Raw genomic sequence first — 15,331 nt, 5'->3', positions numbered from 1 at the left:
AATGTGTTGGGAAAATATCCAACATCTTCACCTAATAATAAATTTCTTTCTTTGCAAACGTAAACCCTTTTTAATCACCCTTAAGGGCAGTGTTTACATTATCCAAATGCATACACATTCCACACTCTTCCCACGCTCATAACTCTTCTCACCCATCATTTTTCTCACACCTTCATGGCACCGCATTGATAAGCAATCCTTATTCCCCTGCACTAATAATTCTCACTAATTGGTATGACTATGAGGTGGTAAAAATATATATGGATAAGATGAGGTTCATATTCGGTGGGAAAATTAAGTTTTTGAGTCGGTCTCAAACAGTCTCATATAGTCTCTCACACAACACACAACGCCTCTTCAACACCTCTCCAACTCTCTTTTTATACTCCTACAGCCTTAGTAGGATCTCAATACTGCTTTCAGTTAAAACATAACATTTGCCCTGTTCCAAAAAACTCCCGTTCGTCAAAAGTTCTTGATAACCGGTGGTCGCTTGTAGTTCTCTAGTTTACCCTAACTTTACACTTTGTTATGATTTTTGGCACTTGTGCAGTAGTGTTGGACATTTAGTTAAATAAATATAAGTGTTTTGTTATCAAGTGTGTTTGTTCTGCATTGGTTCATCGCCAAATAAGCTGTGATCCTTCGAACAAAAATAAGATATACACAAGAGATACAGTTCACCTCGGCCAACTGTCCCCCCTTGTGTCTGGGGTGAGACAGCAAGCAAAACGCAAACTTGCCCCGTTCAGAATGTTTTTAGTTGATTTGAAATGAAGATTTTTTAAAATGGAAGTATTTGTAGTCACGACTTGGATAATAGATTTGTAAAAAATTCAATGACGTGGCTGCATTTTCAAGGCAGTTATGGATTTTCAAAAATTGGCTACTGTTGGATCGACATTATTAGTTTATTTGCATACTTTGGCTCTGGTATGTGACTGAGTGCAGAGTCTTTCAAATTTCGAAACTAATAGAGGAAGCTTGGGTTGCAGAAGTAGGGAAAAAGTCAATGCTGTAGCTACATTTTTTAAGCAGTAATGAACATTTCAAAATTATATTTGAACTGAGCGAGATTTAGAAGTAATTTATATCCGCTATGGGACGTCACTCTTCTTTTATTTAAAAACTTGCAAATGAAGATAGTTATAGAGAAAACCTGGGGGCAATAAATTTCTTTAAAAAATTTAATGGGGTACCCTTTCTTTTGAGGCAAATGTGAATTTCAAAAATTAAACTCTGAGCGATCGCTGTTTTTTTATGATTTTTAAAAATTAGCCTTTACTTTCTGAGTAACACTTTTATTTCAGCTTCAAGCAAAAATCAAGGGTTAGTTGTAATTTATTGATCTGACTAGGATTCAGTTTGTGGAGGTTATAGTAAGAGTTAAACGAAATTTTTCGATGTCCCAGTCAGTAAGCTAAAGCGAATGCCGTGATATATCTTATAAGTTAGGACGGGGACATTAATCTTGGACTAATCTGGATTAATGGGGCTCCCGTTGGAACTAGAAAGTGGAGGCTATCTAAGGAAAAAAGCCGAATAGTTAACCTTTGAACATTCGTATCTGAAGGCAAGCACGAAAATCTACTTCCAATAAAAAGTGTGTGCACTTACCGAACTTCTGAACCCTGGCAAGAACTCGCTTTGGCCCTTTGCCCATAAAACGGGGATTCCAACATGACTAGCCGTCAGACTAACTGTAAACGCTGCTGGAGATGATCCCAAAACCAATACGGCGATAACATGTTTTCCCTCAAACATGTCGCAAACATGTTCCAAAAGAAAACTATTAAAGCTCCCATTTTCAGGGAGTTCGATCACAAGTGGCTCCAAACTAATGTTGTAAGAAAATTTCTTGAAGCTTCCGAACAAGTGATTTTGAGTGATGTTTGTTAAGGTTTTGTTGAAAGCCCTACTGAAACTTTGTCCGGAAGACGGAACCGCGATTGCCAAATAAACTTTTCCTTGAATAGGTCTGGGAAAATCACGTTCGAGTGTATTAACCTGGATAAACAGAGCTGCCAATATTAAAACTATTTTTAACGGGGATTCTCCAAAGTTTATCATTTTACCGGGTACAGGGAGGGATGAAATGGAGTAAATTTGAGGCCAATATCATAGTCTGAACGAAAGCGATCCGTTGTGGAGGAGGTGGGAATTAGACGTGATTATAGTATCTAAGTCGATTATTAATATTAATTCTTTAGACATATTTGGACATTAGGCTAGGGATTATTGCTTGAAGAGGTTACAGGATAAGGCCAAAGAGAAATAGTTTGAATTTGACACGGTTAAATTTTGGTTTGCGGAGGTTGCATGGTATCATGTTCCGGGAAGGAAGTAGGCCGCCATTTTCATCTGAAAAATAAAAAAATAAATATTAACCTGATTTCTTATTAAATATGAAAATACTTAAAATATGGAGTTTTGTAACTTTACGTCTAATTGTCTCCATCCAAAAAAATTCTATGCTATTGCAACTTTTGGGCGCTCGTAGGAAATAGTTTAACAGCCCGGAAAGTAATATTTTCTCGAGCGTGCATGATCAATTCTCGTGTGAGCCAAAGTGGAATACAGCAAAGCATGCAAGCGCGGGAAAATACATTTCGGGACGCGTAACGAACGATACTTTTCATTATTAGACCCTAAACTTAATTAGAAGTCTAGAACACGGAAAATTCATTTTTCCATGTTCGGTGTATTTTTGCGTATCCTTACGGGAAATGTATTTTTAGTTCAGTGAAATAATCGACAAATATTTATTTTTAGTGCCACATAATGAAATAGTTATTTAAGTTATCAAGACCGGAAAATAGCGTTTCGCATGGCGAGTCAAGTACGCGAAGCTTGAAATTCTGAACCTGCTAAACACATTTTCAGTCGTACAACGTAAAATGTTTTAATTTATGACCGCACTTCAGCTGATACTTCAATCTCATATTTTAAAATTTTTTCATGTTTTAGACTATTATTTCGCGGATAGAGAAATTGAAAAAACGAGATAAGCGAGATCGGAAATTGGTTGATGTTGGTCGGCTGTCCTGTTTTGGCAATAAAACAATACTTTTAGGTTGAATTATTCAAAATTTGAGCCACCAAAAGGTGGCTCAAATTCGAGACGTATTATTAGGATTTCGGAAACTATAAAATATTCGAGATCGCTTAAATTGGCAAAAAGTTGCACAATTTAGTACCCACGAAAATGCCACTTTGAACTCGAAAAAATTCCAAATATACTTCCGGAGATATCCAGAAGAAAACAAAATTTTGCTATATCATTTTTGTTTTTTTCTGACTTTTTTGGAGAGATATTTCAAAACAATGGTCATTTCATTATTACCATTTTTTTGTCCCTACAAAATGGCGTGGTGAAATTTAAAATCCGACGTTTCGTCTTTGAGCCACCACCATCAACTTCATTTTTTTAAATACGGACCTGGATTTTTGACATTGTCCTTTATCACCTTTTGCCCTTCTAAGAACAATAACGTATAACAACCATCAAAAAAGTAGTAGATATGGTAAAAATACCCTCTTAAAAAGCATATATCTATCATTCTTCCCGTATTGTTTTCGTTAGAGTTTCTTCTGATCGCATAATAGATGTTTGCACTCAATTTTAATATATGAAATAAATAACATAAATAATTTTTTATAAAGTATAACAAATAGGTACGACTTATGAGTATTTAAAAAAACTCATATCTAGACAAGCAAGTGCATAAATTCTGTTCATTCTGCTTTTTTTTAAATAAGTAAACAATTATCACATTGTCATTCTATCAAATCTGTTCAGTAAATTATAAAGTTGATATTAATTATTATTAAAGTAAAATAAAATGTTTTTATCACTTGAAAAGCGTGAAATAATAAAAATCTATTACGCTCGTAACAGAAATACTCAATTATCTTCAGAGCGCTATTTGCAGGAATAAAAAACTTTAAAAGTGGTATTAAAAATGATTTAAATTACAGATGTAATTAAATGATTTAAAATGGAACGATAATCACTCAAAAGCTTCAACTTTTGGTAAATAAAAGCAAATTAGCATGCTAAGGGCTCTCAAAAAAGCAGTAATAATGAAGTGACATTTGTTTTGAAATATCTCTTCAAATAAACTCGGGAAAAAAAATGATATAGCAAAATTCTGTTTTTTTCTGGGTATATCCGGAAGTATTCGGAATTTTTCCGGGTTTGAAGTGGCAATTTTTTGGGCACTAAATTGTGCAACTTCGCCCCAATTTAAGCGACCTCGTATCTCTGATAGTTTTCGAGATTCAATACGAGATACACTTCGAATTTGAACCACTCTGTACATTCTACCTGAAAAAAAGCAAAAATAGGTTCACTTGATGTTAAAGAGACAAAGATTGAGGTCGACAACAATTTCGTAGGGTCGTAAACTATTCTGAATCACCTCTTCGAAATGCTACGTAAGATCTTAGGTTGTAGAGTAAGGTCCAAATGAACAGATTTTAAAGAAATCCGAGGCCAGAAAGACTGTAGGAGAATTATTAAGAATTGATCATAATCAGTTTGCATAGATGTGTTCTGGCCTCGGTAAGTTGAGTGTGGTCCCAACATCAGGAGAATATCACAGGAAAATCTTCAATGGTTTTCATTCAGAGTTTGAGTATATCCCCTGGCTAGTCTAGACAGATTTTTTAAAACGTTCCTTGCCCTGGAATTGGATAATTTGATTCTAGCCTGGATAATTTCCTATTTGCAGAAAAACCGAAAACCTGTATGCCTGGCATCGATGCCTTTTTTGGTTATTCTCAACTCAGATATTTAACAGGAATTTTCTATCATGTTTCTTCACAAACAACCACTTCCACTCGAATAAATTAGTTTTTACATCGAAGTCCTTAAAAATAGTGGGAAATAAATGAAAACTCAGCTGAACTCATGCAAACAAGCCCTAGTTTAACCCCAATAATATTGATAAGAATTGCTCAATCGTGAAAATAGGATTTCCCAAAATCGAGTTGGAAAGCATAAAGTCTGTCCCGATAAAATGGCTTCGGATAACTTCTGGTTTCCTAGAAATATTGAAATCTGTTACATCTATCAATAGAGACATTATTGGAGCTCCAACGGAGATGTAGCGTGGACCGTTAAGCTATTGAGGTCAAAATTGAAGCGGCATGAAATACAGTGGCGGCTGATTAGGCCGTTTGATTGAAAGTGCTGGAATTACTAATCAATCGATTCAAACCCCTGTCTTTATATCGGACAATAGATGTTGCACTTCTCTGTCGGAGGGATCCTATCGTTCTAATGATCCTGAATCAAGAATCCGTAATTTGTACAAGATATTCCGGAGTTTCACCCCAATTTCATATAAAATTGAAAGGAGCTTAATTGGCATAACCAGATTAATTACGAGCAATTTCCCTTTAAATCCTGAATCGACAGTATGAAGCTATTAATGCGTGGTGTTATAGCGGAGGCCGCACACGTAGGGCTCGAGTCAACCCTAATCCAAACTGAACATTGAAACAAAAGGTTAATGGATTAACCCATTACCAAGGTGAAATTGACCATTTGTGTTATTAGACTAATGCGAGGGATATTATTGCAAACATGAGCTATTTTGCTAATACAATTTTTCGATATTTCCGGAATAACATCAGAGGCGTACTTAAACGATCTTTAGACGGATACATCTGAGCCAGCAATTTTGCTTTCAGTGCTACCAAATGTCAAAAGTCGTCACTGTACTAAAAGATAATTACGCCACTGATTTTTTTCACGTTTAAATCACGTTTTTCTATAGAATTGAAAATTAAAAACATTCGAAATAAATCATCAGTGGCTTACTTAAACCGTTTCAATAGGGTCCGAAAACTCTACTGAGTGAGGTACATCTTCCATTTTTTAAAATCGTAAACTTCAGAAAGGTACGACTTAATCGTAAATTCAAGTGTAAAAGAGTAAAAAATCAGGTGCGTATCTAAATCGATTGTCGAAGGGCAATTCAACCAAGGATTTTCAGTTTTAGTAGAATGTTCAACTGGCATCCGTAAAGGGTCATTAAAAGCTCCACTAAAAATACATTTATCAGAGATTAATATCTTTTGGCTCTGGTTTTCTCTCAAAAATCATTAATCTTAAGAAATCCAGGTCACGGATAGTGATGCCTCGTTGACATAGAAATCGGTTTCGGGTCACCGCTCGCTCTTGCATGTTTTGCCCTCCTTCAATAAAGTTTTTGTAAATTGAAATTAAAGTAAGAAAATATTGCAGGATTCGATATAGCAAACACACCGCCGTAAGCAGCTTATATCTAAGCCCCTATAAGATCACTCCAACCTCTTCGTACCGTACTGATAACAAGCAAGACATGAAATAACTTGCCACTACCTACTTCTAATGTAATGCGGGTGAAGTTCCCCATAAAATGAAATTTCCCAGAGAGAGAAAGACTGGGGGGAACATTTCTCTAGCGTCCTTTTGGACTCTATTTGGATAAATAAGTTTTCTTATCTAAGGGGAAGCCTGCAGGCTCAAACTTATCTCAAATAAATATATCTAATTTGTTTCGTTTCGTGCTCATTCAAGCTCTGTTTTTAAGCACTTTATGTTCACTTTAATTAGTTGTAAAGCTTTTTGGAAAAATAACTTAAAATGCGACAAAGAAATATAGAAACTAATGATTGATAGCCAAGGGTGATAGTAACTACGGATGTAATTGCCAAGTTCAAGTGACATGATCGTGATCCAAAGTGACAAACGGAAGATGGATGAAAAGCTTACTATAAGTAAGCTACAAACCTTCTTACAAAGTTGTATAATTCCTTAGATGATGGATACTTTGTACTTAGAAAATTTGGTCTAGATGAGTTTGGTTCAGAAGAGCAAAAGGAGGACAAATTCAGTTACAAACACTTGATGAAAAAATTATTAATGTCAAATTATTAATAACAAAACAGATTTGATGTGAAAAATCTGATTACGAAATAAATATGTGTCAGATTAGTTCAAGTTAGTTTGAGTTGATGATACTTCCTCTGATAAGACTGCGTGTGGAAAAGCGAAGGTACGTGAGGAAAATGGGGAGTAATAGGAGAATAGAAAAGAGGCGAGAGAGAGACTGAAGGAAGAGAGACTAGAAGTTAGAAGAATAGAAAAGAAAGTGGGAGTATATAATAATTATACGTAAGAAGAAGATGAATCAGGCAGTTGCAACCACATCAACGGTTTGTACTACAATGACAAGGAAATTAATAGAATATATCTTCAAAGGCACCAACAACGTATATTGAACATGCAGGATGTAACATTTAATCTGAAATATCAAAATATCTCGAATTCTAGGAATCCTATAAGGAAATATTTAGTATCAAACTTTAATTATTTTTAGAGGGAAACGTATTGGTGCTAATGTTGATTCCTTTTCACCCCTTATATGAGTGGGATGGGGGTTAATTTTTTTATTTCGAATAGTAACTCCCATTTTTTTTACAGATTCGGATAATACAGCTAAAAACATAAAACATTTATCTTAATTTTTTTTTCGATTAGAAAACACCGTAATTAACGAATTCCAATTCATATCTTAAAAGGCAACGTCCACTTTTAAAAAAATCTTATGGGGCAAAAAAATTCTATTGTAATAAAATGGGATAAATAAACAATAACGTAAACAAACAAAACATCTACTTTTAAACATTCTGTTGTTAATGCTGCTTCACGATGGAGTATTTGATTGTAGAAGAGAAAATCAAAATGGTTTCTGTGTATGAAGAAGCTGGTAGGCATTTAGATAATGCTGGTAATCTCTACGCTCAGTTTTTTCCTGAAAGACCAGTATCTTGGATTTTTTTCTATCGTGTACTGAAAAAATTTATGAATGAAGGGAGTATAAAAATCAGAAGAAAATAAGTCGGCCAGCTACTGTGTGTGGAGAAAACAATCAAATTGCAATCCTAGATGCTGTGATTTTTAATTCCCAATTGAGCACAAAAGAATTATCAAGATTATCAAGAATTTCTCATATGAGGGTGTGGAGAATGCTGAGGATGCATAATTTTCACCCTTATCATATCTCTTTATGCAATAGCTTTATGAGAAAGATTTTCAAAATCGTCTAGACTATTTTGAGTGGGCATCTGGACAAATAGAACGAAATCACAATTTTTTCAGTTGTTTATTATTTTCTGACGAGTCATCGTTTACAAATCATGATACAGTTAATAAGCATAAAATGCATTACTAGAGTGTTGAAAATCCGCATTAGCTTCGACAAGTTGCGCACCAGCGTCCTTGGATTGTCAACGTATGGTATAGATTATTGGCAGTAAACTTATTGGTCCCCACGTAATTGAAGGTAACTTGAATAACGAAATTTACCGGAGCATTTTGGAAAATGAATTGCCCATGTTACTCCAGAACTTAAACTTAGAAGTGTATCAAACCATGTAGTTTGAACATGATGGTTATCCTGCTTACTATTCTGCGGCGGCACGGGAAGTTCTTAATCGTAATTTTAACGGTTGATGGATTGACAGATCCAGTCCGGTGAATTGGCCTGCTAGACTTTCAGATTTTACTCCACAGGATCTTTTTTGTGGGGATATCTGAAAGATCAGATTTATAAAGAAATACGAACGATGCGTGAAGATATAATTCTGATAATTATTAAGGCTTGTGCTGTTATTTTAGAAGACACAATTCGTAGATGTGAAGAGTCCTTTAAAACACGGATAAATAAGTGCATTGCGGTTCGGGGACATCATTTTGAATCATTTTACTTTAAATAAAAGCTATACAAAAATTCACGTTTTCATTAATGCTAAATCATATATTTTCAAACCTTTCGGTAAATCATAAATGAAAGAGAAATTGAATTTCGTTAATTACAATGTTGTCTAGCTTGATTCGAAAAAAATATTTCCAACAGATTTTTCTCATTTTTAACCGTATTTTCCGAATCTGTAATATCACTTGAAATTAAAAAGTGAACCCCCACCCCGCACACAAGGAGGTGGAGGGGAATCAACTTTAGCACCAATATATTTCCTTCTCAGAGCAGTTTAAATTTGATACTAAACGTTTCTTTATAGGATGCCTAGTATTCGAAACATTTCTATATTCCAGGTTAAATTTTACACCCTATATTCAAAACAAATTCAAGTAGCGTAAATGCTGCAGTTGGGCGAAGAATTTTTCAAAAAGAACTTGGTAAAGAACTTGTAATGGACTACATGAGAACAATAACGAATTTCCAGCATTTGTTCATAGACATCAGACTACCTGCAGCAAAAATTAGTGGCACTGAATTCGCTGGGACTTCTCAAGAGGTTGGAAATAAACGTGGGAGATGCTCTTTCTGTAAAGATCGCAAAACGCGATATTTTTATAGATTTTGCAAAAAACTTATTTGCTTAGATCACACAGTATTTTTATGTCAAATACGCAAAGAAAAAGAATTCGAATAAATTTTATACAGGGTCTTTTAGTAAGCGATTCCAAATATACCATATTTTTTTATATTTATTTTTTTTTAACAGGACAATGTTCTTTTGGCCACTAAGAACTTTAATGTTCTGTTGCCAAAAAACGTTTATTGTTGATATACGTTATTTTTTTGTACACATTTTTTAACCTATCGGCCTATCAGGACCAACGCGTCCCTTCATGCAACAAAAAATCACGCGTCCAGTGCAGGGTTAATAAATTTACATTTATTCGATAGAAATAATATAACACGTAAATTGTTTAAATAGGCTATATACGACAAGTGGCAAACTCAATTGAATAATTATAACGGATGGACCAAAAACCTAATAAAAGACGTAAAAACATGGACCTGCAGAAAATGGAGTAAAAGTGTTGACGGGACATGGCATATTTGGAAAATATTTATACAAAATTGGTAAACACAATAGTCTAAAATGTTGGTTTTGCGGCGAAGAAGAGGATACACCAAAACATACTATTTTTATCTGTAATAAATGGATAAACGAGAAAACCCTTGCAGAATCCGAAATGAACCAAACAGCAATTAAAGAAAATATTTCAAATTTGTTACTGCTACTGAAAAATCACTGAAACAGTATAACAAAGATATTTCGTTCAATTCTAAAAACTAAAGAAACTTATGAATCAAATCTATGAATCTTTAAACATACAGTAATCACTAGATCTGAAATAATGCTCTCGTGTTGGCGGTTCTGGATGCTTCTCTGAGGACAGGGGATTTAGTCGGTCGATTATGCCTAAATGCCTGGAACAATTCAGATCGCTATGTGCCAAGTTGACGAAGTCTGGAACGACAGATTTCCCTAAACCTCGTTAAAAAAAGGTTAGTTCAGATTCATTCAAGTTATTAACAACTTAAAAATTAGGAAAAAGTTTTTGATTTGTAAAAAAGGAAAACTGTGAATGAAGAGAAACTTTGAAGGCAAAATACTAAAAAACTTTTTTGACTTGAATATTTCGAAAACAGTTGAAAATCAAAATAATCCTAAAAACTTATAAGTATTGCAAAAGGCAAAGAAGAAAAATAGAAGTAAAACAAAAAAGATTAATCTTAATGCACGTTTTTGAGCCACCGTGTATGTTTAACATTACGATTACTCCTACCTTCATTTTAAAATTTTTGAATTTTAAAAAGTGTAATAATTAAAAAAATTCTAGAAGGGAGGTAGGAAATTTACTAAACTAACTCGTGAAAAAGGGAAAATTGATGAGAATCTGAGGGATGAGGCACTATGCGTAAGTAATAAATTGAGTTGTTAGAGATTTTGAAAAAACTGTCGAGACTCACAAGACAAACAACTTCCTGACAAAGGAACGACTCAGAGAAAGACTTTGCAAGAAGTCGCGTTGAAAAAGGTTTTCAGTTTAAGATAACATAGAAACAAAAAGTGAAGAAAAATCAAATAAAGAGAAAAGTGGAAAACTTTTAAGGTTTAGAGAAAGGAATAACTTTGAGTGGAGATCAAAATTAAATGAAAAGAAGTGGAAAAACTGTAGTTCAGAAAATGAAAAACCTATGAGTAAAAAAGAAATTTTAAATGATACAAAAATGTATTTTTAGATTCAGGAGAAGTACAAACTGTGAATTAAAATGGAACAATATAGTGGTAGTCAGAAATATTATGACTTAAAAAAATGGAGTAATAATGGAAAAAAATTAACATTCGGGAAAACTATCAGATTTACAAAAAAGAAAAGCTGTGAATGGAGAGGAAATTTAATATAAAGAAAGGTTGGAAGTTCATGGGGGGCGACAACTGCCAATAAGACTCTTTGTCAATAAGATTTTAAAAATCGAGTTTCAGATAATGGAAAAACTGAATGATGGGAAAAGTTAGAAGGAGAACGCTTGGAAACACTGAGATTCCTGGGAAGCAAACATAGGGGGAGTTTTTTATCTTCGGCCTAGTGGTGAAAACAATAGGCAATAGGGACAATCCTGTTATGGCAAGTTTCTGTGACATGTTATGCCAAGGCAGCAACGAGGCAATTTTCTACCGGAAAATTAATGAACACTGTTGTCTCGGAAGCAGGGCGGATTCTCTTAATTGAGTGTATGCCACAAAGGACTACAATAACGTAAAATATGTGCAGAGGCACAATAAAAAACTTGAGATCAAGCACCTGGAAAAATAGCTTATAATTATTCTCAGAAAACTCTGTTTTTATAGTACAAAAATAAGGAACTAAAGCAGGAACTATCAGAATAATCAATGAATGTGGCTCTGATAAATTATCACATACACCTGACAATCCCGACCTGGCCCCCTGCGATCATTATTATTTTTCCCTAAAACTCAAAAAGTACATGAGAAGGCATCGTTTTGAATGCAGTGATGACTTGGAAAATATAGTGTCGTATTTGGTAGAGGTACAAACATTTTTTTTCCGTTTTTCTAATATTGCTATGTGGTAGAGAAAATTCAGAAAAGGTGTTCGTTTAAAATAAGACAAAACCCACGTAGCGTAAATATCTTTGCATATTCAAAGTAAGCATTTTTTAGTATTGGCCTCAAATTCAGTGCATATACTTTGATAGTGAGTGTATGTACATATATGCTCAAGACACATTCCCAGGAGATCTTTGGGCCAGCACTTACATATGTAGAAACTACGATTATTTCCATATTATAGAACATTGAAGAACATGTGCTTCGGCATGTACACTACCTAATGAATGTACAAGAATATTTAGGAGTTTTTAATGAAATACTTGTATATCTGGATAGGAGCATACCGAATGTCTCTGAGACGTGGCTTACCTGGTTTCCTACGAAACTGTTTTTTAACATTATGCTAGAATTTACGTCACAAAGTATGTTAAAACGCCATTGATTGGAAGAAGAGTCTAAAAACTTTTGCCACCCATAAAAAGACATAGTTTAAGACTTAAGACTTGAGACGGAGAAGCTGAAAGCGTGCTGATGTGCAGGGTTATTCAAACTGAGCACCCCACCCATGTTATCTGAAACTAGTTGGGTAGGGCAAAAATATTTTTCACAACATTAAATAAGGACGCGCGAGATAAAACAAATGCTTGCTAAATTTAAATTTAAATTTAGCAAGCGACGCTTGGCGTCGCGACGTCGACGAAACATTTTTTTCCAGAAAAGTACTTTTTTCCTTTCAGAACTTTGCAGTTCTATAAATTCTAAACAAGTTTTGTATAAAAAGTTTTAATATCTATACTACTTTAAAAGATACACGAAAAACAAATATTCACGAATTGTTTTATAATATAAGGTGTTTAATAACAGTAAGTTATCATTCAAGAGGTAAATCAGTGTATGATTTTGAGCAGAAAAATTCTCATAAACGCCGCATTGTCCACACCTTCTTCGTAAACTGGTTACAGGGTATTAAATTTTCAAGAATTATCCTGATTTTGCAAATATGAGATTCAAGCGAACGAAGAGCTATGAGTGAACAGTAAATACAATTAAAAAAAAAAGTCTTAACAAAACAACTTTCAAAGAGGACGCCAAGACGAACTTTCAAAAAGAAAAACTTGCCAGGAAGATAACGTGAAAGAGTCTATTTTCAGAAAACTGAAAAGCTAAAGTAATGAGAAAAGTTAGGATATAGAAAAACGGTTGAGATTCATAAAATGCAAATACTGCAATTAAAAATGACCCTAATATTGAGGAAAAAAGAGCTGAAAAAAGCGGTAACACATAACAAAGAAGAAACGTGACTGGTGGACGTGAGGTGGAAACTTCCTGCGGAGTTTCCACCTCACATCGGGTAAGGAGAAATTATTAAATTCACAGGAGACTAGGGGGAGAGAAAACTTATTGACTAAGAAATTACTTAATACGGTCAAAGCCATCAAAGCAAATTCATAAACCTCAAGCAGTGCATAGAGCATTCTCTTTAAATTTACAGTGAGCAAGTCCATTACGGGTACAACTGAAACATCCTATATGATGCCAAAACACGCAATATAATTTCCCTACATTTTTGGGACAAAAGTGATATCAATTCGTAAACATTGAGTGCTTTGAATGAAACTCGGCTTAAAATCAATATGGAATTTTACATATAAATTAATTTTCCTAACAAAATTAGTTCATTTAGGGCCATAAATTATTTGCAGAATTTTAGATATTTATCGTTCCTAAGTTCATATCCAATTAAACTCATTTACATAGGCAGAGAGGGGGACTAGAAAGCACGAGCTAAGTTCGTGTTAAATAGTTGTGATAGTTAGAATTTTTTTTCGTAAAGCATCATTAGATTAGTTCAGGTTAGTTGTTGATTTATGGTTCACGAGTTTCAAGTTTACATTACTCAAAGGTAACGTTATTGGAAAGATCAGAAGTAAGACGTAACAGGACGTTAGGGAAAACTTTAATGGCATAATTCATAGACCCACGTAACATGAAACATTTTGAAAGTTCGTGTTATGAAATGTCGATAATGATAAATGAATTGGAATGATTTCCCCTATGTGGAATCCTATGTGGTACAATAAATTTGTGTTTGTTTTAGAAATTAATTTTCCCTGTCTAATTGGAAGGTTTTTTTGGATTTGCCACATCTTTATTAAAATAATATTATATTTTACCTTTGTTTACAGCAAAAGTAAAATAAAGGTAATCTGTTACCTAATCAGTTGCACCACGTATTTAAGTTTAGTTTCGTTTGTACGTTATTAGTATTCTCAGTTGTGCGATTATATTGCTCTTCACTGCCGGGCTTCCTCACTAGACCCTCCTTTTGTCCCTTGTGAATTCATGGAATAAATTAATTAACTCCAATCAGTGTTTTTTAAGTTAATTTCAACTTAAATTTAATTAATTTTATTTAAGCCTGAGATTTATCTACGTCAATTGAAAAATTCTTCTCTTTTGGAACACGATTCACAACCGCTTGATCTTTTAAATCCAAAACCTTCAAATTTGCTGTTAATTAATAAACCTTTATAAAGAGGTAGCCAGGCAATTTCCTAACTAGAGCAATCATTTTGAACCCACCAAGGGAACACAGAATATTAATCTTGTTTACATTGGTGCATATCACGATGTAACTACATTAACCCGTTACAATACGTTTCATATCTCGAGTTATGAAGAAAATGAACCCTGACATAGATTCGAATATGGTTGCGACTTAAATTATCGCACACAAATTCAAATTCAATTACAGCACTAAACCCAGGGAATAAACGGCTTTACCAAAATAACAGCGTCTCAAATACCAAACAATCTAATACCTGGGACTAACGTTTAATTCATGAGGAAAATATTTTAACCGCCGAAGAGTGACTCCAGGTTTAATATGCTTTATTCTATTTATGCCAATCAAGAAATGCTATTTATATTCAGTGAAAATTGCTTTTAGAGATCAATTGAAACTGAAAATAATCGATTTTTTTTAATACAGGGTGCCAGTTTCGGGAGCTCAACTCATGGATCTCGCAAGATAAGGGCGATTAAAATGGGGCAAAGTTGGGCGAGTTCGAGTTTGCTGCTCTAAGATGTGAAAATTTCCGATGGATTTCGAAGATATTGGGAAAAATCGGAAAGTTTGAAAAACAATTTTTGTTTTTTCCTCAGCTTATTTGGCGAGGTAATTCAAACCGATTGATGCTATATCGATGCAACTTATCCTCTTATTATTTACAACATGGCAACGTCATATTTGAAGTCCGACGTTTCGATTTCCGACAGCCATCATCAATTTTGTATTTCCCTATGAGCGTCATCTTGGATTTTCACATTTCTGAATTTAGCTCATGTGAAGATTCAGATTCGCAGTTCGACGCAAATATTCTGTTTTTGCAAAGAATGCCTTGATAATAATATCCACACTTTTGCTTAATTTTTTAACAGTTTATGT

General features: G+C 34.1%; 1 protein-coding gene across 11 annotated transcripts in view; it reads right to left on the bottom strand.

Moving 5' to 3' along the window:
• Positions 1 to 15,331, bottom strand: part of LOC136407996 (uncharacterized) — an 89,093-nt gene that overhangs the window by 72,853 nt on the left and 909 nt on the right. For all 11 annotated transcript variants that reach the window (XM_066388678.1, XM_066388681.1, XM_066388683.1 and 8 more), the window contains exon 2: positions 1,618 to 2,361. In XM_066388678.1, the coding sequence (XP_066244775.1) occupies positions 1,618 to 2,070 (453 nt within the window). In that variant the 5' untranslated portion in view covers positions 2,071 to 2,361. The remainder of the gene's footprint in view (positions 1 to 1,617; positions 2,362 to 15,331) is intronic.

The sequence above is a fragment of the Euwallacea similis genome, chromosome 4 (genome assembly GCF_039881205.1).
Source record: "Euwallacea similis isolate ESF13 chromosome 4, ESF131.1, whole genome shotgun sequence".
NCBI classification, from domain to species: Eukaryota; Metazoa; Arthropoda; class Insecta; order Coleoptera; family Curculionidae; genus Euwallacea; species Euwallacea similis.
The sequence above is the reverse complement of the archived record's forward strand: the minus strand, read 5'-3'. Positions and strand labels throughout refer to the sequence as shown.